This window comes from Myotis nattereri (assembly GCF_964212035.1).
Source record: "Myotis nattereri genome assembly, chromosome: 2".
In the NCBI taxonomy this organism is placed as follows: Eukaryota; Metazoa; Chordata; class Mammalia; order Chiroptera; family Vespertilionidae; genus Myotis; species Myotis nattereri.
The window spans coordinates 43,413,251-43,437,574 of NC_138076.1; the positions used below are offsets into that span (position 1 = coordinate 43,413,251).

The 24,324-nt window shown below is 41.1% G+C and overlaps 1 protein-coding gene across 3 annotated transcripts in view; it reads left to right on the forward strand.

Annotated features, from left to right (window-relative positions):
• Nucleotides 1–24,324, forward strand: part of DZIP1 (DAZ interacting zinc finger protein 1) — a 56,499-nt gene that overhangs the window by 11,317 nt on the left and 20,858 nt on the right. For 2 of the 3 annotated variants that reach the window (XM_081083214.1, XM_081083213.1), the window contains 9 exons: nucleotides 336–420; nucleotides 3,254–3,378; nucleotides 6,419–6,580; nucleotides 9,701–9,838; nucleotides 12,655–12,717; nucleotides 19,929–20,069; nucleotides 20,506–20,554; nucleotides 21,734–21,790; nucleotides 23,159–23,215. In XM_081083214.1, the coding sequence (XP_080939340.1) occupies nucleotides 336–420; nucleotides 3,254–3,378; nucleotides 6,419–6,580; nucleotides 9,701–9,838; nucleotides 12,655–12,717; nucleotides 19,929–20,069; nucleotides 20,506–20,554; nucleotides 21,734–21,790; nucleotides 23,159–23,215 (877 nt within the window). The remainder of the gene's footprint in view (nucleotides 1–335; nucleotides 421–3,253; nucleotides 3,379–6,418; nucleotides 6,581–9,700; nucleotides 9,839–12,654; nucleotides 12,718–19,928; nucleotides 20,070–20,505; nucleotides 20,555–21,733; nucleotides 21,791–23,158; nucleotides 23,216–24,324) is intronic. The other variant, XM_081083215.1, reaches the window with a different exon arrangement.

The window sequence follows — 24,324 nt, forward strand, 5'->3', positions numbered from 1 at the left end:
GAGGTTGGTCCACTTGAGAGACGAACAAAGACTGGCATTGCTGGAGTGTCCCCACAAGGTGGTGGTGATAGGCTAGGCACCACAAGTCTAACGGGAGCAGTGCTAGGGGTTCCAGAAAGCACCATGATGGGCTACTTTAACTGTTCAGTGATAGTTTCCAGACGCCCTTGTTTTATATTTGTCTTTTTAGCCATACTTTCAGTATCCCTTGCCAGGATGGGATCTTTTGGGGGAAAGCCCCCAAGAGGTAGTGCTCCAGGTGCCTGGATTTTAATAGACATCAGGTGAAGGACACGCGTTAAGGCCACGTTGATTTGTTACTGTCTCCTTTTCAGTGCCATTTTTGTGACAAGGCCTTTATGAACCAAGCCTTTCTACAAAGTCATATTCAGCGCCGTCACCCTGAAGATTCTCACCTTGGTAAGTAATGAGCTCAACTTTAATGAGCTGTTTTCTTTCTGGTAATTTTTTTCTCTTTCCAGTGCATTTTTCAATCCTTTTAAAAGAAAGTATCGCTGTCCTTGTCCATTCATGAAGTAAATATTGAGCCCCTAATGTGCCAGGCACTGTACTAGGGCTGGGGATACAGCCCCAAGTGAAACACACTCACTCCTGCATTCTAATGGGAGGGACAGAGGAAACACACTTAAATGAATGAGTGATTCTTTTAAAATGGTGGCAAGTGCAATGAAGAAAATAAGTCATGAGGATGGGATGGAGAATGACTCTTGGGTAATCAGCAAAGGCTTCACTGAGGAGGTAATATTTGATCAGAAACCACAATGATGAGTAGGTCCCAGTCTGGGAGGATCTGACAAATGAATGTTCTAGGCCAGGGGAACTCTGAAGGTGAGAGATATGAGGGGGAGGTAGGACAGTGTGTTTGAGGATCAGACAGAAGGTTGGTAGAGTAGAGTGAGCAAGGCAGTGATATGTGGTGATGTTGAGAGGAAGAGGCCAAGTCCCTTGAATGCCCTGAGCAGGAATGTGGGTGTTTTTATAAGCATAATGGGAAGCCATGGGAGGATTTTAAGTATGAGGGAGACACAATCTAATTTGTACCCGAGAATGACCCCTCTAGCTGCTGGTGGAGCATAAACTGTAGGGGCAGTGGTGGAAGCAGGTAGAAGAGTGAGGAGGCTGCAAGAGTAGCCGAGGTGAGAGAAGATGGCAACTGGACCACGATGGTACCAGGGAAGATGGAAGAAGTAAAGATAGAGAGGGTATATTTGAGGTACAGCCCACAGAGATGAAGTGAAGCCGATCCTGGGTTTTTGCCTGAATGTTTGGGTGAATGGCAATGATGTTTTCCAAGAGAGGAAACCTAGGGGCAGGCGGCAGGTTGAGGGAGGAAGGAGAATGGAGAGTCTATGTTGGCCATGGGTAAACTTTAGTCACACATACGATTGCCATACAAGTGAAGATGCTGGAGGTCTGGAGGTCAAGGTGGAGGCCCAGGCTGGGGATAGAAACATGGGAGTTGTTAGCAGAGCTCGGTTGGGTGAGGTCACCTAGACAGAGAAGAGAGGGTAGCTAAGGGCCAGCTCCAAGGCTCTCCCAGTAGTTTATAGCCCTGTCAACAGGTTATGGCCCGAGTTTGCATTTTGGGAGCTCAGGAGGAACAGCTGAGGAGAGTTAGAAATAGCAGTTATGGAGGCAGGAGAGAAACTCGTGGAGTGTGTGATCATGGAAACCAAGGGAAATAAGTGCTTCAAAAAGGAGACACTAGTCAGTTGTAGCCAATGTTCCTGAGACACAGAGTAAGATGAAGGCTGAGAATTGATTGTTGTTATCACTATGGCTATTGGGGAACTTTGACATAGTAGCTTGGGTGGATGGGTGGGGACAAAATTCTGAATGGAGTGAGCTGAGCTGAGCGTCAGGCGAGGACATGGTCATGTGGATTACAGACATTTATGTCCATAGTGTTTTCTGGGAAGGAGAGCAGCAACATGAGGCATTACCTGGAGGGAAATGTGGGATCGAGGGGAAATGTTGGTTTTGTTTGATGTGGGAGATACTCAGATGTTTTTGGATACAAATGTGAGTTAACCAGTGTGTAGAAGGGGAAACTAAAGAAGCAGGAGAGGGAAAGGGTTCTGTGGTTTATCAAGGAACCAGATTTCCTGGTACTTAAATGTTCTCTAAAGTAAGGAATGCAACATCTAAGTGTCCCCAAGCAGATCAAAGCATTCTGTAAACTGCTACCGGAATCCACAGAAATTCTTATTATAATCTTACATATTTTTAGTATCTAGATATGTGTACTTCTAGCTTGTTGCTCAGTGCCTACTTTCCTTTCCCTTTTGGGCCAATCTGTTTCCATTTCTGCCTTTTTTAGGTAAATAGATTTATTTAGGAATTAGCTAAGCTTTATGTAAACAATATGAACAGTATAACATTCCATTTATAAACCATGGTCTACTAATAGAATTTAGCAATATATTGGAGAAATTGGAAAGATTAAATATTTTAATTAATCTACCATTCTTCAGTGTGAAACTGACTTTCTTTCTCTTCTGTTTCAGTATCTTATTCTATCTCATACTCGTTTCAGAGAGCACTTCACACTCTGAAATGAGTATTATTTCTTCAGGTCATCTTTGAGATTCTGACTTTCTACTTTGGTTTCCATACCTTTCATGTCTACTCTCACAGACACATGTATATCCATTCAGTCATGTGTACATCTGCATGTAAGTACATGTACATAAATATTCCTCCTTTCACTTGTTGCTTCCTTTTACAACTTTTCAGTACCTCGCTTTTGCCCCGTCGACAGGTTATGGCCCGAGTTTGCCAGCCTCTTCTTGTTTTAGCACTACAGGGGTCCTCAGGGGAGTTCGGTGGGAGCAGAAGGATGGCGACCTCAGAGATTTCACTGTGGTGGTACCTGCAGGGAAAGCCATCGCTCCCCTTCTCTGGTTGAGACAGGCACCTCGAAGAAGGGCCCAGGGTTATTCCTTGTCACCATTAATGCTCCCTGAATGGGCGCTCATACTGTCTCTGTGGGATAATCCAACCTCCACAGGGTGGCTGGAAGAATCTGCTAAAAACAACTCAGTGCCCAATAATCCAAAGGACTGCAAATAAATGCTAAGTAGCAAAAATTGGCTCATGTGGCAGAGAAAAAGTAGTCTCCCAAGTAAGAGCACTTTCCTTTGTCTTATCAATAGAACGTTACCCCATAGTTTTCAGATAGGTTTCATATACATAGGTTTCGTAGTTTAACAAGATGTTTCTGTTGCAACAGAGTATAAGAAAAAGGAACTGACCCATAAGCTCCAGAATGAGGTGGACATGTTGAAGGAGCAGCTGCAGCTCACCAGGTCTCAGTTAGAGGCTTCCCAGCATGCCCACGCAGTCAGATTCTCTGAGGTATGAGACCAACTTTCCAAACAATGGTCTGTGGGGAAGGATTGGCAGTAATTCCTTTTAAATGTTTTGTAGAATTCACCAATGAAGCCATCTCGTCCTGGGCTTTTCTTTATTGGGAGTTTTTGTTTGTTTGTTTGTTTGTTTGTTTTAGAGTGTTTTTTTACATTTTTTAAAAAATATATTTTTATTTTGTTCAGAGAGGAATGGAGAGGAGAGAGAGAGACAGAAACATCAACGATGAGAGAGAATCACCAATTGGCTCTCTCCTGTATGCCCCCTACTGGGGGGATTGAGCCCACGACCCAGGCATGTGCCCTGACCGCTAGTTCCTGGGTTGACGCTCAAACACTGAGCCATGCCAACTAGGCTGTTGGGAGGTTTTTGGTTACTGATTCAATTTTCTTACTCCTTATTGCTCTGTTCAGATTTCCTATTTCTTCACGATTCAGTCTTGGTGTAGGTATGCATGTTTGAAGGATTTTACCCATTTATTCTAGATTGTCCAATTTTTTGGCATATAATTGTTCCTGGTAGTTTCTTATTATCCTTTGTAATTCTGTGCTATCAGTTGTAATGTCCCCTCTTTCATTTATAATTTTATTTGAGTCCTCTCTCTGTCTTGGTTAGTATAGCTAACAGTTTCTCAATTTTTATTTTTTCAAAAAACCAATTCTTAGTTTTGTTGATCTTTTCTGTTGTTTTCCTATTCTCTATTATATTGATTTCTGCTCTAATCTTTATTATTTCCACCCCTCTGCTAACTTTGGGCTTAGTTTGTTTTTGTTTTTTTAATTATTTGAGGTATAATATTAGGCTGTTTATTTGTGATTTCTTTTTTAATATAGTTGTTTTTAGCTATTAAAGTTTCTTAGAACTGCTTTTGTTGCATCCCGTAAGTTTTAGTATGTTATTTCCATTTTCTTTCCTCTCAAGATATTTTTTTTAAAAGATATTTTTATTGATTTCAGAGAGGAAGGGAGAGAGAGAGATAGAAACATCTATGATGAGAATCATTGATTGGCTGCCTCCTGCGTGCCCCCTACTGTGGATTGAGCCCACACCCAGGCTTGTGCCCTTGATCAGAATCCAACCTGGGACCCTTCAGTCCATAGGCTGATGAGTGGACCGGACCCTTCAGTCCACTGAACCAAACCAGTGAGGGCTCAAGATATTTTTATTTCCTTTTTTGTGTATTTTCTATTTTCCTTTTTTCTATTTTTGTGTATTCTTTGACTTATTGGTTGTTCAGAAGTGTGTTGTTTAATTTTCACATATTTGTGAATTTTCCAATTTTCCTCCTGTTACTAATTTCTAGTGTCATACCACTGTGGTCAGAAAAGATGCTTGAGCCCTGGCTGGGTAGCTAAGCTCGTTAGAGCATCGTCATGATATGCCAAGGTTGCAGGTTCAATCCCTGGTCAGGGCACATACAAGAATCAACCAGTAAATGCATAAATAAGTGGAACAACCAATCGATGTTTCTCTCTTTTTCTCCCTTCTTCTCTCTCCCTAAAATCAATTAAAAAATTTAAAAAGATGCTTGATATAATTTCAGTCTTCTTGAATTTGTTAATACTTGTTTTGTGATCTATCCTAGAGAATGTTCTATGTGCACAAAGAATGTGTGTCTGCTGCTTTATGTTCTGTATATGTCTGTTAGGTTTATTTGATCTATAGCAGCAATTTTCAAACAGTGTGCTGCAAGAATTTTTAAAACATGCAATATGCAATACCTAGCTATTTAGTCAGGGGCACTGACCTCTTTTCCCTTAGATTGTCAAATTTAAAAAAAAATGACAACAGCCAATACAACAATAGCCATCTGGTGTGAATGAATTAAAATTATACCTTTTTTTCTGTCAGATCGGGAAAAACATATATTTTTGGTGTGCCACAGAATTTTAGTAATCAGTTTATATGTGCCATGAGATGAAAAAGGTTGAAAATTGCTGATCTATAGTGTTGTTCAAATCCTGTTTTTCTTCATTGATTTTCTATCTGGATGACCTATCCATTGTTGAGAGCAGGGTATTAAAATCCTCTATGATTGTATTGCTGTTTATTTCTCCTTTTTGTTCTATTTGCTTTATATATTTAGGTGCTCCAATGTTGGATGTATACACATTTATAATTCTTATATCTTCATGATGAATTCACCCCTTTATCATTATAGAATGACCTTCTTTGTTTCTTGAGATTTCTTTTTAATGTAGGCATTTACAGCTCTAAATTTCCCTCTGGGCACTGGTTGGCTGCTTTCCTTTTTTGGTGTGTTGTGCTTTAATTTTCTTTCATCTTAAAATATTTTCTAATTTAGTGAGTTTAACAGTATATCATTCAATCTTCACATATTTTTATTTTTCAGTTTTTCTTCTATTATTGATTTCTGACTTTACTCCATTATGGTTGAAGAATATAGTTTACATGATTTCAATCTTTTACAATTTATTGAGACTCATTTTGTGGCCTAACACATGGTCTCTTCTGCTGAATCTCCTATGTGCATTTACCAAGACTGCATATTCTGCTATTGTTGGGTGCAGTGTTTTTCCTGTATATGTTTGTTAGGTCATGTTTGTATGTAGTTTGTTCAAGTCCCCATTTAGGTTAAAAAAAACCTGAAGATCATTGAGAAATCAAAGGCTGATTTGAATTTACCTTATGTAAATATGAATTTGTGTTTTGGAGGGTGAGATACCCAAATTTATATGGAATCAAGAAAGCCCAAATAGACTTGGTCTTTTAAAGATATTTATTTACACGTTATATATTATTGCATGTCTATGCTGCAAGTTCACAGATCACAGAACTCTTGATTCTTTGGGCATTTGTATTTTAAGGATGTAAGGATGTATGTTGCCTTTGGTTTGTAAAAATTGTTGTGTACAGACTTGCCGTTATATGAAGTGTTATTGCAAGCCTTACTGAAATATGCAATACTAGCTGACACATTTGAGGTGAAGCTGTGCTAACTGATTTAAGATTGTACATATTTGCTTTACATCGGAACTTTTAAAACCATGTTTTAAAATAATTTCAGGAATATGAAATTCAGAAAACAAAAGAGGAAGAATTCCTGAAGTTATTTCATAGGTGGAAAGAAGAAGAAAAGGAGAAATTTGCTGATGAAATGGAAAAATTCAAGGAAATGTGTAAGAAGGAGTTTAAAGAATTAACTTCCAAGAATTCAGCATTAGAATATGTAAGTATTAACCTGAGAAGTCCTTATAGTACTGGTAGAATTGTTGCCTTGAAAGGTGGTGTTAGAGCGGCATTATGACCACCCGATCCAAAAGATCCTTAATTGTGCCCAGGCCCAGGCACCCCTCGCCCCTGAGAGTCTTGAGGGAGCTCGAAACATACAGAAGACATAGCAAGTCAGAAAAGTAGGAGCTTTGTTCATTTGATTGGATGATAGAACAGGGTCCCTCTTTCGTTAGCCAGTTAAGTTTACAAAAGCTGAAACCATAAACCATTCCCTGAGTTTTGGAACTTCCCAGGAAAGGCTGACACACATCACCAATGTGGGAGGGAAAGGAAGCCAATTATGAAAGACAGAGGGAGAACCTTTGCCAGGCCTGGCTGGTCTGGAGCGGGCAGAATGTGGCTACATGAGCCCCTCTCCCCTGTGGGAGTGGCCTTGCCCTGGTTACATGCATAGATGACAGAGACACGCCTCGCTGGGCTGGGACCTTCATCTCCTGTGAGCATCTTCTACACATGGTGGCCTCTGTCATCCAGCTAAGAATTATCTGAGCTTGCTGGACAGCTCAGTGCTAAGTGATCCTTAGGGAAAAAGCAACAAGGGACACAAGGGAAGATCTTTGAGCTCCCTCTAGGGGCCAACACATTGTATAAACGAAAACAGAGGGATATTTTGGGGATACTGCCAAGATCCTTCTCTAAAATGCACCCTGAACTCTCACATAAGGGTAGACAAACCACCTGTGAACTAGATCTGACCCACCCCTGTTTTTGTATGGCTCTTGAGCTCACAAAGGTTTTTACATTTTTAAATGGTTGAAAAAGTCAAAAGAAGAATATTTCATGACATAGGGAAATTACATAAAGTTCCCATTTCAGTGTCCACAATTACATTTTTTGAGAACACAACCACGCTCATTCCTTTACACTTTGTCTATGGTGCTCTTGTGCTGGGCCCTAGAGTTGAGTGGTCATGACCAAGACCCTATGCGTCTAGCAAAACCAGAAATGTTTGCTATCTGACTCTTTTCAGGAAGAGTATGACAGCCGCTGTCATACCTGTATAGGCAGAAGAGTAACAATTGGTGGAGGTGAAATGGATGTTTATGGTACTGTTCTTCCACCTTTCAAAGTTGTAATCTCAAAAAAAGTTGGGGGGAAATAATATCGGATGGCGCTCTGTGTCCTTTCTGTAGGGATTCCTTCAGGAAACTTCCTGTGGGTTCAGTTAGCCCCATATTACCTTTCCTTGGTTGCTGGTCTTCTTCCTAAGCATCAGCACCTACAGGCAGTAGTTCTGTCTCTATCCATGATTTCCTCTACTACCCAGGGCCCTCTCCAAAACTCCTATCTGTGGCTCCTTCTCAAAAGGGCACCATATTACCCACAGGAGTGGCTTTTGATACTAACCAGTTTAAGACTGACTTCTTATGTCTTCCTCATGAAAGCCACTGCAAATTACCATTATTTTGCCTGAGATTCCCTCCATGGGCCTGTCCCCTGTTCCCTGCCCCTAAGGTAATTGTGAAATAGGACTTTTCCCCACAGCTTAAAAAACAAAACCCTTTATTGAGATATAGTTCACATACCATACAGTTCACCCACTTAAAGTGTACAATTCAGTGGTTTTTAGTGTTCACATACTTATGCAACCATCGTCATGGTCATTATAGAACATTTTATTACCCTAAGAAGAAACCTTGTAACCCATTGGCACTCTTCCCATACCACTCCTCACCCCCACCCGTGGCAACCACGGATCTACTTTCTGTCCCCATGGATCTGCCTATTCTGGACATTTCATATAAATTGAATCATTACAATATATGACCTTTTGTGAGTGGCATCTTTCACTGGGATAATGTTTTCAAAATTCATCCATGTTTTAATATTGATCAGTATTTTTATATTTTATTGCTGAATGATATTCCATTGTATGGATATACCATATTTTATTTGTGTATGCATCAGTTGATGGAATTTGTGATGTTTGCCCTTTTTGGCTGTCAACGGATTTTAAATGATTAAAAATAGGGCATTTTTTAGCACAGAGTTAGGTTTACAGAAAAATTGAGCAGATCAGAAATTTCTATATAAGCCCCCCTCTCCTACCTTGTGCATTTTTTCCATATCCTGACATCTTAAATTGGTGGATTTGTTACAATTAATGAACCAATATTGATGCACTTGTATTAGTTAAAGTTCATACTTCTTTCCGATTTCTTTGACTTTTACCTAAAGCCCTTTCTCTGCTTGAGGATCTTATCTAGACACCACAGTACATTTAGTTGTCATGTCTGCTAAGGCTCCTCCTGTCGGTGACAGTCAGGTTTGTTTCTGATGACCTGGACAATGGATATTGTAGGATGCGCCTCTATTAGAATTGATTTGATATTCTTCTCATGGTCAGGCTGGGCTTACAGGGTCCGGGGAAGAAGACCTCAGAGTTAAAGTGCAATTTTCATTATATCACATCAAGGGTATACACAATCTAAATGATTTATGGTGTTGATGTTGACCTTGACCACCTGGCTGAGGTTGTGTTTGTCAGACTTCTCCATTGAAAAGTAATCTCCCCTTATTTCATACTGTTCACTCTTTTCAAAGAAGCCTCTATATGCAGCCCAGACTAAAATAGCAGGGAACTATTTGTTTTTGAAGTTAACATACAGTAGTACCTTCTGTGCTTACTGCTAGTAATTTTGGGACTAACATACAAACAAAGGGTAAAATTAAAATGTTATGTCCCTAATGGATTCACAGATGGGGTCCTGGATGAAGCTGGCCTCGTCACTAAATTACTAGTATCTTGAGAACTAGCTGTGTCCAGTTCCTCTGTTTCTGGCAACTGTTACATGCAAATCAAAAATTTTAAGACACATTGCCTAAGACTAGAAAGTTAGGTTTTCCTTTCCCTTTTTAATCCTGTGCATGTCCCTTTGTTGGAAGAAACAAAAGAAGAAAACCACTGGAAAGGAGAAGTAAGAGAATTACAAGGAGCATCCAATAGGATAGTCAGATTTAAAGCATGGGCACACGCTCCCCAACTTGATTTTCTGTTTCAGTCTTACAAAAATATAAACATTTCTATCAGTGATTTTTGTATTTCATTTTATAGCAATTGTCAGAAATCCAGAAGTCCAATATGCAGATCAAGTCCAACTTAGGCACGTTAAGAGATGCCCACGAGTTCAAGGAAGAGCGTCCTCAGTATGCCCAGGATTTCCAAAATGTGATGCAATTTCTTGATAGTCAGGTATGTAAAAGCGGACAATAACTGTGGCTGAGGCCTCACTTTTCTTAGTGAAGTAATTTACAGCAAGCATCTTCTACAGAAAAAGTATTTTGTCTTTCAGTGACCATGAAGGCAGCAAATTCTATTTTCTTGTCTTCTAATAAATGCATAATATGGAATAGGTGTTCACTAGCTGCTTATTGATTGACTAACAGATGTGGATACAAAACAGTTGGCAAAATTCCTTCATTTTCCCTTAAAATAATATCTAATTTGAATTGGTTAACATTATCTCAGTGTCTATTCAGATGTAGGTCTCAGTTTCAAAAGGCATGGAAAGGCATATGGAAGCACTAACTTTACTTTTAGAGCTAAAATACACAAACTGCATTGGTGAACTGATGACCTTTTACATTTATCAAACACTAGAGGCCCGGTGCACGAAATTTGTGCATTGGAAGGGGGGTCCCTCAGCCTGGCCTGTGCCCCCTTGCAGTCTGGGACCCCTCACTCCTTACTTGCTGCCTGCTCGCTGCTCCTTAGCGCTGCCACAGAGGTGGGAGAGGCTCTTGCCACCACTGCTGCGCTCAACAGCCATGAGCCCGGCTTCTGGCTGAGCGGCGCTCATCCTGTGGGAGCACACTGACCACCAGGGGGCAGCTCCTGCATTGAGCATCTGCCCCCTGGTGGTCAGTGCACATCATAGCAACTGGTTGTTCTGGTAGTTCTACCGTAATGGTCGCTTAGGCTTTTATTATATAGACTAGAGGCCTGATGCATGAAATTCATGCAAGAGGCTTGGCCGGCCCTCACAGCCCCGGCCAGCCCTTGCAGCCCTGGCTTTGTCTGAACATCTGGACAGTCATTCTGCTGTTCGGTCTAATTAGCATATTAGCTCTTTATTATATAGGATAATTGCAGTCACTTGGGAGTGAACCTCCATAAAATCAGCACAATGTTCACACTGGTTATTTGGTCATACTGGTTTAGGGGGACATTGTGTATTACCAGGAAACAAATAGAGATTAAAGTTTACAACTTCAGGATTATTTTAAAAAGCAATAATACCATAGAAGCTTCTAACTAATTTCAGAGAGAAAGCGGGGGTGAGGGGAGTGGGAGGGAGTGACTAACCAAGGAACTTTAATGCATATATGCATAGCCCATGGACACAGATAATAGAGTGGTGAAGGCCTGGGAGGGGTGGGTGCGAGGTGGATGGGGTCAATGGGGGAAAAAACAAACAAAGGGGGCATCTGTAATACTTTCAACAATAAAAATTTTTTTAAAAGTAATAATACATCATTTAAAAAATAAACATGTTTTTGAAATATGAACAGCGGTCACTGCAGCTTGCTTTGCCTCTCACATCTTGCTTCCCTCCCACAAATCTACCGTCCATGTTACAGCCATGCTGACCATGTCACTGTCCCATCTAGAATTTTTCAATGACTCCCTATTTTTCACAGAACACAGTCTCGAACCCTTTAGCCAGCACTCCAAGTCCCTGAGGATCTGGACCCAGCGTCATCTGCCACCTTTCTTGGCTTTCCCGTCACGCTCCCAGCGGCACCAAACAGCCATGGGTCCCCGTGGCATGCGGGTTTCTGCTTGTGCTCTTGTGTTCTCTGTCAAGCAGCTCCCAGTTTTAGGACCTGCAGTTTACTGATTCAGCTGGGACAGCACCTCTTCAGAGAGTTCTCCTGGAGTAGTTCCCCCAGCAGGACCTGGTCACATGCGCATTATGTGGGAACTCTATCGTTAGGTCCACCTCCCTCCTATACAGGGAAGGGCCTTCCTCTCTATCCTGCCAACCGAGGTGTCTGGTACGTGGTAGGGGACCAGCTGTTGACAGTTGCTCCCAGCAGGCTGGTCTGTCATGAATTAAAAGACCCAATTATAAAATCCTAAGGTCCCACCTAAATATCTAATGTTTCCTTCCTATGAGCTGTGTTGTCAATTCAGAACCCATGGACTTAGAAAACTTAGTGTTTCCTTTTAGTTTCTTTCTTTCTTTTTAAAAAATATATTTTATTGATTTTTTACGGAGAGGAAGGGAGAGGGCGAGGGATAGAGAGTTAGAAACATCGATGAGAGAGAAACATTGATTCAGCTGCCTCTTGCACACCCCCTACTGGGGATGTGCCCTCAACCAAGGTACATGCCCTTGACCGGAATCGAATCTGGGACCCTTCAGTCCGCAGGCCAACGCTCTATCCACTGAGCCAAACTGGTTAGGGCTCCTTTTAGTTTCTTAGGTTGGCCAGTTAGCACCAATATATTTTAAAACAAAATTTCATTGGAACACAGCCATACCCATTCATTTAGGTTTTTATCTATGGCTGTTCTGCTGTCACTAGAAGTCACGACCCAGTCATCTGGCTCCAAGAACCTAAAATACAGGGATGGGCAAAAGTAGGCCTACAGTTGTTCAAATGAAAAAAGACATGCAGATTATGATTATTACAATAGCTTTATTAACTCAAATGAATGCACTGTAAACCTACTTTTCCAACCCCTGTATTTACTATTAATTCCTTCACAGGAAATGTTTGCTGTTACCTGCCTTCAAATGGGGGTGGGCAGGGGCTGGGTGGAGAGGAGCCAAGGGGGGGAGGCAAATGGGGGACATCTGTAATACTGTCAGTAATTAAAAAATAAATTTAAAAGGTACAGATGTGTTTAACCATTTTGACTGTATATATTCTAAAAATGCCTGCTAACATTTTACCAAATAGTTGGGCTTCCCAGGTACCCACTAAAAAGGAAGCTTCCATTTTGAATAGATTTCATTGTTATAGTTGCACATACATTACTCTTGTCTTACTGTTTCCTAGGAAAACAAGTGGACAGCTCGAGTTCAAGCTCTTCATCAAGAACATGAAAAAGAGAAGGATCAGGTAAGATTAAGAAACCACCCCTAAGTTCATTGCAGCATTATTTACAGTAGCCAAGATGTGCAAGCAACCTAACTGTCCATCAATAGACAAGTGGATAAAGAACATTTAGTACGTATCACAATGAAATATTAACCAGCTATAAAAAAAAAAGAATGAAATCTTGCCATTTGTGACAACATGGATGGACCCAGAGTGTATTATGCTAAGTGAAATAAATCAGGCAGAGAAAGGTAAATATCATATAATTTCATGTGTAGAATCTAAAAAATGAAATAAACAAACAAGCAAAACAAAGAAACGCATAGATAAAGAGAACGAATTGATAGTTGCTAGATGGGAGGGGGGTTGGAGGATGAGTGAAAAAGGTGAAGGGATTAAGAAGCACAAATTGGCAGTTATAAAATAGTTGTGGGGATGTAAAGTACAGCATAGGGAATATAGTCAATAATCCTATATAATAAAAGCCCAGTGACCGAACGGTGGAACGACCAGAACGACCAGTTGACCAGTTGCTATGATGCACACTGACCACCAGGGGGCAGACGCTCAATGCAGGAGCTGCCGCCTGGTGGTCAGTGCACTCCCGCAGTGGGAGTGCTGCTGGACTGACCAGGATGAGCAGTGCTCCCAACAGTGGGCTGGCAGGCCACGCCCCCACCAGTGCACGAATCCCGTGTATCGGGCTTCTAGTATTATAATAACTATGTATGGTGTCAGATGGGTACTAGAATTATCAGAGGATCACTTCCTAAGTTATATAAAGGTCGAATCACTATGTTGTACACCTGCAAGTAATATAATTTTGTATGTCAACTGTATCTGGAAACAAAAAACAAAAAATAAACCAATGACCTATAAATGGGTCATTTTTGCAAAGAATATTTGCTTTTCTTTATAATTATGATAGTATTTTTTTAACCTATAGTTTGTGAAGAAATGTATAGCAAAAATTAAAATTATTTATAATTTCAATACCAAAGATAACCACTGCTACTGTTACTTAATAAATTCTTTATTATTGAATACATTTCTAATTTTTTCATACAGAGTGGCAGTCTAAATAATTTTTAAATAAAGGCAAGGATTGTTCACATTAAAATGATTTTTATGAAAGCAAATTTTAATTATAACACTGATTCCCTTTCAGCCGAGTGTATAGAAATTTAATGGTCAAAATGATTTTACACTAGTGCAAAAATTGTTTATTTTTTCACTTTAAATTATATTTTGTAGCCTTTTGGATCCTCTGTGTCTATGTTTGTCTAAAACATGTTCTAGAGATTGGAATTCTGGGTGTTAATCAATTCAATTCCTGGTGACAGCCCTCTTGCAGAAGGCCACTGTGCTCTCACATGGCAGAGAGGGTGTGGGTAGGGTGGGGAGAGAGAAGAAAGAGAGGGAGAGAAAGCTCAGGTCTTTTATTATAAGGGCACTAATTCCATCCCAGCATGAGGACCCTACCTTAAGGTTAAGACTTCATCTGAACCTAGTGACCTTCCAAAGGCCCCATCTCCTAATACCATCACATTGGGGGTTGGAGCTTCAACATGGATTTTGGGGAACAAAAACATCAAGTCTATAAGGCCAAGGGAAAGGGATTAAACAGGACTTGTGGTCTGGGGGTGTAGACTTGAGCCAACTTAGGTTTCTGCCTCTCACACCCTCCTCTGGCCTGGCTTTACATGTCATCAGCAACCGCTTAATCTAAGTAGGGAGTCCCCTCCCTTTATTATTCTCACCACTACTTCATGAGTGTAGCTCTGATCACTATTTTAAACGATTTTCTGCTTATTTGTTTACTTGTTTAATTTCTGCTTGTCCAACCAGATCCCTAGCCCTGCAAGGAAGAGGTTCTATTTTATAGTTCTCCATTATAATCCCAACATTCAATAATGTGCCTAAAAAGTGATTGAAACTCATTAACTATTTGCTGAATGAGTAGGGAAGGTTGCTAGATCTCCAAAAAGGGATCATTCAACCATGTTTCTGAAGATGGAGAAATGCTAATTGTAGGGTTCGGAAGAACAGGGATGAAAGAGTTGTCTGTCCATATGAGCATGGTATTTGAACCCACGCCCTCTTACCGGCCCTACTTGTGTGCCTCACTGCCTTGCTTACTTCTCAGGTGTTGGGCACTAAGCCAGCTGGGTAGGGGAATAGACAGGGGCAACTTAGCCAGCTTTTCTGTAAGAAAGTTCTAGCTTTCTTTTGAGATGCTCAAAGGTGGTAGTTCCTAAAGAGGGTTGCCTTTCAGAGCGACCCGAGGCTCTTTTCCAAAATACACATGTGCCACTATACAGCATGAGACTCCCCTTCCGTAGGTGAGTCTGGGACAGGCATATTTGGTTGGGGAGAAAGGGGAGAGACCAAAAAACCAAACCTGGACAGTTCTGTCTTGGATCCATGTTTTGAACCACTGCTCTTAGATTACTTGAAGTTCCTACTCTTATTGTTCAAGGCATCTTAAAGCACTGGTGTCTAGGGACAGGATTCGGGTCTTCCTGATTAATAGGGGTTAGTTTTAATCCTTGGTCTTCTATGGAAAGCCCCTTGTATTCCAGGCAGCTGTGGGGAAGTCAGTGGCCTTCTGGCAGAACAGAATGCACGTTACAGTTTTACACTTGCCACTGCAAGTCATGATAGAGAGGACCAACTGTTGGTTCTGAGTGAGGCGCCTCATTTCACGGATTGGGAGTGTGGAGTGTTTGTGCCGCTAGGCTATGCTGCTTCCTCGTCTGTTGGTTTTGTTTGTCCAGAAGCTGCTGACTTCTGCCTTCATTTCCCTTAAACCCTAACAGAGGGGTGAATTCAATCAGTTTAGTAATCTCTGCCTTCGACCTAACTATTAATTATTCCACATGATTGGTGCCTACTGTTCCTACAATGCACATATTGTATTTCTCTGCTTAAGGGAAGTTGCGTTTGCCAGCTTTTTATTGCTTTACCTAGATTGTTGGCAGTCGTTTTATTTTTATTTTTAAATAACATTGGTAGGAGTTCAAAGGGAGTCACAGATAAATGATGGTATACCCTTTTGACCCAATTGGGAAATTGTAGAATGGTCAGGAACGGGGGATGGCATGATGTGGACTGATAGGGAAAAAAGCAAAGACTTGAAGTGGTAGAAGGTCATAACAGATGGGCTCAAGAGCTACAGGTTTGTTGAAGTAATATCTGGCTATCCTTTGCTTAGATGATCACATTCCTCTCTCAGTGAACTTTTATGTAATTTTGTGGTCATTTTCCAATTCTAATATCAAAGTGGTATCATCCCTTAGGTTTTGCTATGTCCTCTTTCTTCTTGGGGCCTGGAACGACTCCCCATATTATTGATCCTAAACCCCTACCCAGAACCCCAGACATCTTTACTGGCTTTTACTTCTATTTTCCAGCTCAGTGTTTCCCAAACTGCTTTTGGGGGCACTCTTCCAGTTATTTGTAAGAATGTAGAAAAGATTCTTGACAATGTCCTCCTTGGGGGAAATTCTTAGCATCCGCTAGGATATGAAAGGTTATTTTCAGTCCTCACTCAGGTAACCTTTTTAACTTGGTTTAACCCAGTGTTTGTCCAACCTCATGCAAGCACAGAGTGCCTCAGATGGGGGACCCTGCAGTGTATTGATTGAGAGCATTCACTTTTTGTTGTTGTTGTTTTTTTTAATGTGATTGAGCAGTGTTAGCTTCACAAGAAACTGAGCAGAAAGTACAAAGAATTTGTAAATACTCCTGCCCCCATACCTGGTAAGCACAGCCACCCCACTGTCAACATTCCATACCAGAGTGGTACATTTGTTACAATCAACGAATGTACATTGACACATCATTATCATCCAAAGTCCAAGGTTTACTTTAGGGTTCACTCTTGGTATTCTGTGTTCTGTAAGTTTGGTTAAGTGACATGAATCTACCATTACAGTTTCATACAGAATACTTTTACTGCCCTAAAAGTCCTCTGCGCTCTGCCTATTCATCCCTCCCTTCCCCTTAATCCCTGATCTTTTTACTATTTCTGTACTTTTCTGCTGGGGTCCAACCCCAGCAGGTCCAGGGGTCCCCAAAGGCGTAGATGGAGTCGGCGAAGAAGGAAGGACATGGAGACAGTGTTCAGTTGATCAGCAGCCTAGCCAGGATCTCCAGCCAGGATCTCCAGCCAAGTTCTGGTCTGGATCTCCAGAGAGGTTCTGCCTAGGATCTCCAGCCAGGTTCTGTGTTCATGTTCTCTTGCTAGGTTCTCCAGCCAGGTTCGGTCACCAGATTCTGTAGCCAGGTTCTCTTGCCAATTTCTGTAGTCAGGTTCAGTCCAGGATCTTTTGCCATGTTCTCTCGCTAGGTTCTGTCTCTAGGTTCTGAGGCCAGTTTCTGTCCAGGATCTTTTGCCATGTTCTCTCCAGCGAAGTTCTTCTGTCCCTAGAGAACGTTCTGTGTAGGTTCTGTGCCTAGGTTCTGTCTCTCTCTCTGTCTCTTGCTGTCTTGTTACATCTGTATTTATTACCAGTTGATTCAATCCTATCAATCTCTATTACAAAGGTTAGGGCGTTTCTTATCTCCATTCCAGGGAGTAAAGATTATGTAGCTTAAGCATGATTGTTCGTAGTTAAAGTGATTAATTACCCACCTGGCACTTAGTTAAGAGGTTTTATTCCCTCCCTAACTTCAGGGGAAAATCCCTACCTGGGGAAACAACCTTTCTCAGAGACCTTGGTTAAAACACATAGTGCCAAGAAGGTGAGCAAACATATTGAGAACAGTATGCCATATATGCCAGGTCCCTTGAAACAGCAAGCATGGACTGGCTCCCGGCACTTTTCCCTTTTCCAGAATGTCATATAGTTGGATCTATACAGGATATAACCTTTTCAGATTGGTTTCTTCTACTCAGTAATATACATTTAAAGTTCCTCCAAGTCTTTTCATGGCTTGATAGCTTTTTAATGCAGAATAATATTCTACTGTGTGGGTGGACCACAGTTTATTTACCCATGCATCTAGTGAAGGGCATTTTGGTTGCTTCCAAATTTTGGCAATGTTGCATAAAGCTGCCATATACATACATCTGTGTGCAGGTTTCTGTGTGGACATGAGTTTTCAGCTCCTTTAGGTAAATACCAAGGGGCACGAATGCTGGATTGTATGGTAAGAATATGTGTAGTTTTATAAGAAACTGCCAAACTGTCTTGTAAAGTGGCTGTATCATTTTGCACGAGTTCCTGGGGGCTGCTTGATTGCGTGCAAATATTATTTATTAATATCTTTCATGACATAGACACTGCACTTGGGAGTGTTGACTTTGAAGCCAGGCATGAAAGTTCAAGTCTGGGCTCTTCCCCCTCTAGCTGTCTGAGTCTGGACCAGCAGCTACTTTACCTCTCAAGTGCTCAATAGACTCTAGCACAAGACCAGTGATTGGTAAAAAAATCAAGCAAGTCAGAAATGCTGCCCAAAACGCCTTTTGTATCCCTCACAGGCATGGTTACTCCCTCCCCCCACCCTCCCACCCCCCCGCTTTCCCCCACAGCTTTATTTGATCTGTACATCCCTGTCTCCATTCCCACACTGTGGGCTTGGAATGTCCTTAGCTCCAGTTACCAAGTTTCTCTCCCCACCCCTCCTTATGTTTAAGCAACTACTCAAAGAGCTTTAAGAATCTTTTCCTAGCCCTAGCCAGTTTGACTCAGTGGATAGAGCGTTGGCCTGAGGATTGAAGGGTCTCGGGTTCAATTCCGATCAAGAGCACATTCAATTCTGTTGCAGGCTCTATCCCGATGTTTCTGTCTTTTCCCCTCCTTTCCACACTCTCTGAAAAATCAATAGAAAAAATATCCTCAGGTAAGAATTAACAAACAAACAAACAAGCAATCTTTCCCTAAATGACTAAAAACAAATTATTCTTTTAAAAAAATATATTTTATTAATTTTTTACAGAGAGGAAGGGAGAGGGATAGAGAGTTAGAAACATCAATGAGAGAGAAATATTGATCAGCTGCCTCCTGCACACTCCCTACTGGGTATGTGCCCGCAACCAAGGTACATGCCCCTGACTGGAATTGAACCCGGGACCCTTGAGTCCGCAGACCGACGCTCTATCCACTGAGCCAAACCAGTTAGGGCAAAACAAATTATTCTTGAATTCTTTTCATTCAATATATGATTCCCCCTGACACTAACTCTAAAGATGAATCTATCTGCCCTAACTGGTTTGGCTCAGTGGATAGAGCGTCGGTCTGCGGACTCAAGGATCCCGGGTTCGATTCTGGTCAGGGGCATGTACCTTGGTTGCGGGCACATACCCAGTAGAAGGTGTGCAGGAGGCAGCTGATCGATGTTTCTAACTCTCTATCCCTCTCCCTTCCTCTCTGTAAAAAAAATCAATAAAATATATTTTAAAAAAAGATGAATCTATCTATGAATCTTTGGATCTCTCTGTCCCTTGCATCTCTCCCTTTCTTTCAGCCACTCCTTCCTTCCTCTCTTCTTCCTTCTCTTTTTTTCTCTCCCCTCCTCCCTCTACCTTCCTTTTCTCAATAAGTATTTAATGAGAACCTGCAGAACCAGAGATTGTGCTAGTGGCTGGACAGGTAAACATAATCAAGATGGGCTCTCTCACCCAAGGAGTGCACTTTCGAGCCAGGACAGCACATGTGGATGTGGGAAGGATAGGACTGCTTGCGGTCGCAGCCGCTCTGTGGAGAAGCCTTGACCCTTTATCATTGATCATCCCTGTGTTATTTCATGTAATGTGCTCAAGTTCACTCAGCTGTTCACATTATCAGTGATGTCTCTCAGCTTCCTGGGAACAGAAAGGAAGCCCCTTGTTCAGGCAGGGCCTTGGTACCCAGTGATCAAAGATTTACTCCATGACTTAATATGCACAGATAACATAAGGCCAGGTATCCTATATAATAAAAGCCTAAAATGCAAATCGACTGAACAGTGGAATGACCGGTTGCTATGACACACACTGACCACCAGGGGGAAGATGCTCAATGCAGGAGCTGCCCCCAGCCCACAGGCCCCAAGCCAGCCAAGGCGGGTGCCAGCGCCCCCTCCCCCCCAGTCATCCCACCGGTCACCCCACAGATCGGCCCTGATCCCTGGCCAGGCTTAGGGACCCTACCCGTGGATGAATTTCTTGCACTGGGCTTCTAGTGCACATATAAACTGCAGTTTACATGCAATGTGCAAACTGATGCCTTTCTTAATTCTTTTTCCAGCTCCTGTCACATATAGAGAAACTTCAAAATTTAATGATAGACAGTCTAAATGCAAACAATGTTTTCTATAAGAAAAGGATGGAAGAGCAAGGGCAGAGACCCCAGGAACAGAACGAACCAATTACCATTCAGAGACCACAGGTATTTTTGGTTACCTATGGGCACTGGTTTCTTTAAGCAGTGCAGTTTATCTAAGAACATGTGTTTTATTTTAGAACATTTATAAGTTGGGCAAAGATGGAATATTTTTTCCTGTAGTTGTTTGTAAAAGTAAATTCAATCAAATAATTTTTAAAAGTTATTTAAAAATACCGTAGAGCAGATTTATTCAATTAGGATTAGGAACATTTGAAGGTTGATAAGAATTTCCTTTAGTGATTACTTTGAGAAGCAGCTGAGTCCAGATGCTGCTTTCATACAACTTTTGTCTCCTTGTCTTTAAAGTCCACGTGTCCTCCCTTGTCTTTGGAGGATTTCATGAGAAGGTTAATTTACTAAGTCCAGTATCTGTCCATTATCCAGTATGTCCCTATCTGATTCCAAACATGTATCCCTAGAAGACTGTTTTTCTTTGCAGATAAAAGAATTTACCAGTAAACCAGTAAACAGTGTCATTGAACCCAAAGGTAAGTGGTCCAGGATCCCAGTGTTGGAGGCAAGGCAGGGTCCCTCGCCATTGGCTGGGCATCAGTAGAATGTGGGGCCGGGTGGTTTATGGGTGCTAAGATGGCATTCCTCCTGTTATTTTAATTTGAGAGATCCTTTATCACGACCTAGAAAGTTGAAGAATTTTGAAGACCTAAAATGATTATTGAATGGTCTCCTATATTTTTCATCAGAATATTGTTATGCTCAGTAACCGTTTTCCTCTGTACGCATGTGCAGTCGATGGAGTTATGATTAAAAGGGTCTGGAGACAGGCTGGCTCAACTCCCATCTCTGGCACTTAGTAGCTTTGTGAGTCTCTGCCTCAGTTTCCTCAGTTCTAAAGTTGGACTATTAATACTAACTATATCTTAGGGTTGTTACAGGGAGGACATGTGAAAAGTACGCCTATTAAACATTCATTAGTGTTAGCTATTGTTATTGATAGTAAAATCATTTATTAAGTACTGGAGAGGCTAACTGCATTACTCTCCGTTGCAGTTGTTTGGGGTTACAGGTTTGTCCTAAGCACAGTGAGGGCATGTACAACCTACTCCTAACTGTAGCAATGAGAGCGCCCATGTCTGTGTCATTCAAGGGAGCGTCTAGATGGGAGACTGGCAGCCAGAAGCACACGGTCTCACGATAGAACACAAAGCTTGCCTTCTGCTGGTCTCCTTCCAAGTGATCCCAGTCTTGTTTCCTGTACGTCTCAGGTTGTTAAGGCTCCTTGTCTACTCCAGAGACTAACTGGGACTGGAAATGGGCGTGTGAGCTGGGTTTTCTCTCTGTTTCGGGGGCCCTCTGGAAAGACATTGACCTACACACTGGTTTCCTTCTTGTTTTGAGAGAGGGGTTTGGGAAGGGCCGTGGTTCCCTATAACTTCTCTTTGAATAGTGAGAGTTCAGAGAGTGAGGAATACCTGTATAATTACTTAAGTAGCATACATATTTTTCTGAAAAGTATTTTTAGGAAAAGTTAGCTTTTAAGGATTTCTGTTAAACATCTCTATTGGGTGAGTCACTATATGTTGGTAAATGTCATTTATTGTTTTGTGGGGGGAAAAGATTAGGGTAAATGCTGGCAAATATATATATTTATATACCATAGCTTGTGATTTTTGTTATCAATTTATTTATTTATGTTTTTGTTATTTCAGGCAATTCTTTAATCTGGCAAACTGTTGAATCTAAGCCACCTGCCCAAGCTGTACCTAGTAAGTTTCCATCGTAAGCTCAGGATTCTAAAGAAATTTTCTAAAGTGCTAAACCAATACATAACTTCTACTTATTTCTAGAGACTTTTCTTTGAAAATCCCTGCTTGCAGATTACATGATAATATGTTTTAATTCCTGGCTTTCACCTAGTTCTAAAACCAAGATTGTACATATTCCCATGTCTTTGTGGTTATGTTGGTTAGCCATTCCTATTATTTTGTAGTTCACCTAATAACGGGATGACTACAAATTCTTTAGCATCACTCCGGTTCATACTTTTGGGTTTCCCAAGGTGACACACTGTGAAGAAGTGACTGTGTGGCAGCCACCCATGTTGGCCTCCCTGGGACTCTCGGTGCCGCAGGCTTTGAAGTGATGTTCCCTCTGTCACTCAGTCAAGTTCAGCTCAGCACAGCTGTCTCCTGGAGCAATCAGGATTTGGTTATAATCCAAAAAGACATAACCTGTACTGTTTAGAATCGAACAGACTGTTTCTTAATTTGAGATGTTTTTGTTTTCATTCAGGAAAGGGTAAGGGTGGAGGAAGTATGGGAGCAGGTGATCCTGGGCGAGAGAGGATGTGTGAGTGAACAGGGATGTAAATAGAGCGCAGGCCTGCGCTGAGGCGGGGCACCGAGTGGCTGCCTTTTACTAGTAGACGGGCCCAGCGCTGTGTAAAAAGGAAAGAACATTGATGAATGTGATTGGGAATTTGGCACTATTGGCTGGAAAATGCTAGTGGGTTTAACCACTCATTCCTCTGAGATGCTTCTTGAGGACTTTTTGATGTTGCTTTTGGAATCTGAAGAGGTTGAGAGGTGCTGAAGAGGAGATGGCAGTTTAAATGCCAAGAGTAGGGCCAAGGGGAGAGCAGAAGCTGAACATGTATTTTATGAAATAAAGAAAACAATACAGTTCAAAGAAGGATGAAAGGTTAAAAGGCACTTGGTTATTATTGTCCATACTTTCATTATACTTGGCATAATATTGGAACAGTAGTGTGTTCCGATAAAACTTTATAAAAACAGGTGGCGGGCTGACATGTCCCAGGGACTTTAGTTTTCCAAACCCAGTAACTTTTACTGGTGAAAATTAACCAGCCTAACATGATCAGTATCCCAAAGAGGCATATTTTGGGGTGGCAGACTCTACTCCCCTTCACACAACTCTGTGAATATCCATGGAATTGTGTATTTTAAAAGAGTGAATTCTATTTCAATAAAACTATTATTAACAATTGGTTTAGATTAATTTGAAACATTTGTCCCTTATGATCTGTATATGTCTTGACTAATTTGAGTAGTATTTGGTTTCCATCATGTTCAGTTGCTGATGCTTTAATTAGGGACTTTTTTATGCTGTTTCAGTGAGTGCCCCAGCCCCACAGGCTTTGGATGCTAAGTCAAGTCTAACAATGGCACATGGTAAGTTTCAGCAAAGTCTGGGCGTTTTATGTACAGTTTCCACCCTGAGTTAGATTACTTATTAACTGAAAGTGCTTTTCTGTGGGGGTAATTACGCAAAACAGAAAACATTTTAGTGAATGCAAAAACAGTTAATACCACTTCAACATTCCTATTTAATATCACAAACTGAACAAACCCACCAAAGCCATAAAGTATAAAATGTGTACATTGCTGGACCTACAAGTAGAGATTTTTGAGTAGTACTTTCACCATTTATGATTTTGGGTGGAAAGTAGTAGGTATTGGGCGAGAGGGTGACTTTCTAGACCAGCCAACCAGTACATGCCACAGGCCATATGTGACTGTTTTTATAACTTTCAGTGTGGCAGCATGTCAACTTTTTAAATAAACAGTTTCAGTGATTGGTTGGGAAAAATCTAAAAAGGACATGTGATGGAAACCAAAGAAAAAAATAGGACCCACTGGGTGAAATTGCTGCCAGGATTCAGCTGGACCAGACCAAGGGGGGGATAATTGCTATTAACATCACCCAATAGATAGGGTGAATATTTGTAGCCATATTTTCCTTTTGTATAGTTAGGAGCATAGAGTTTTTTGTAGTATGTCTTTAAATGTGCTATTTTCCTATGGTCTGCTGTAAATTAGAAATGAATAAGACAAGAGGGGGACTATCTTTTTCCTATTTTAACTAATGATTACTTCACTCCACATTTGTTTGTAGCCTTTTAATTAGACTTAAATCCATGATCAATCAAGCTGAACTTTTTGTCTTCGTAAATATTGTGGTCTGCATTTGATGGACTTCGTAATTGTCCCTTTCATCCACTGAGTAGCGCGTGATGTATTTATTGCCCCTTATTTTTTTCCTAAGATTATTTCAGATGGACCAGTTCCCTTGAGCATGTGTTCACAATATGTAATGCAAATTCTCCACACATTAGATGTTATTACTCATGTGTTTAGAATATGCAGGGGTTTTTTTCCCCCCTTTGGACCAGTACTACATAAAATGTATGTTGGATTTATATAAACTTACTTAAATATTGAAATTCCATACAATTTTCTCTGTCATTATTCTCCATTCATATTATTTTATATCAGGTCTA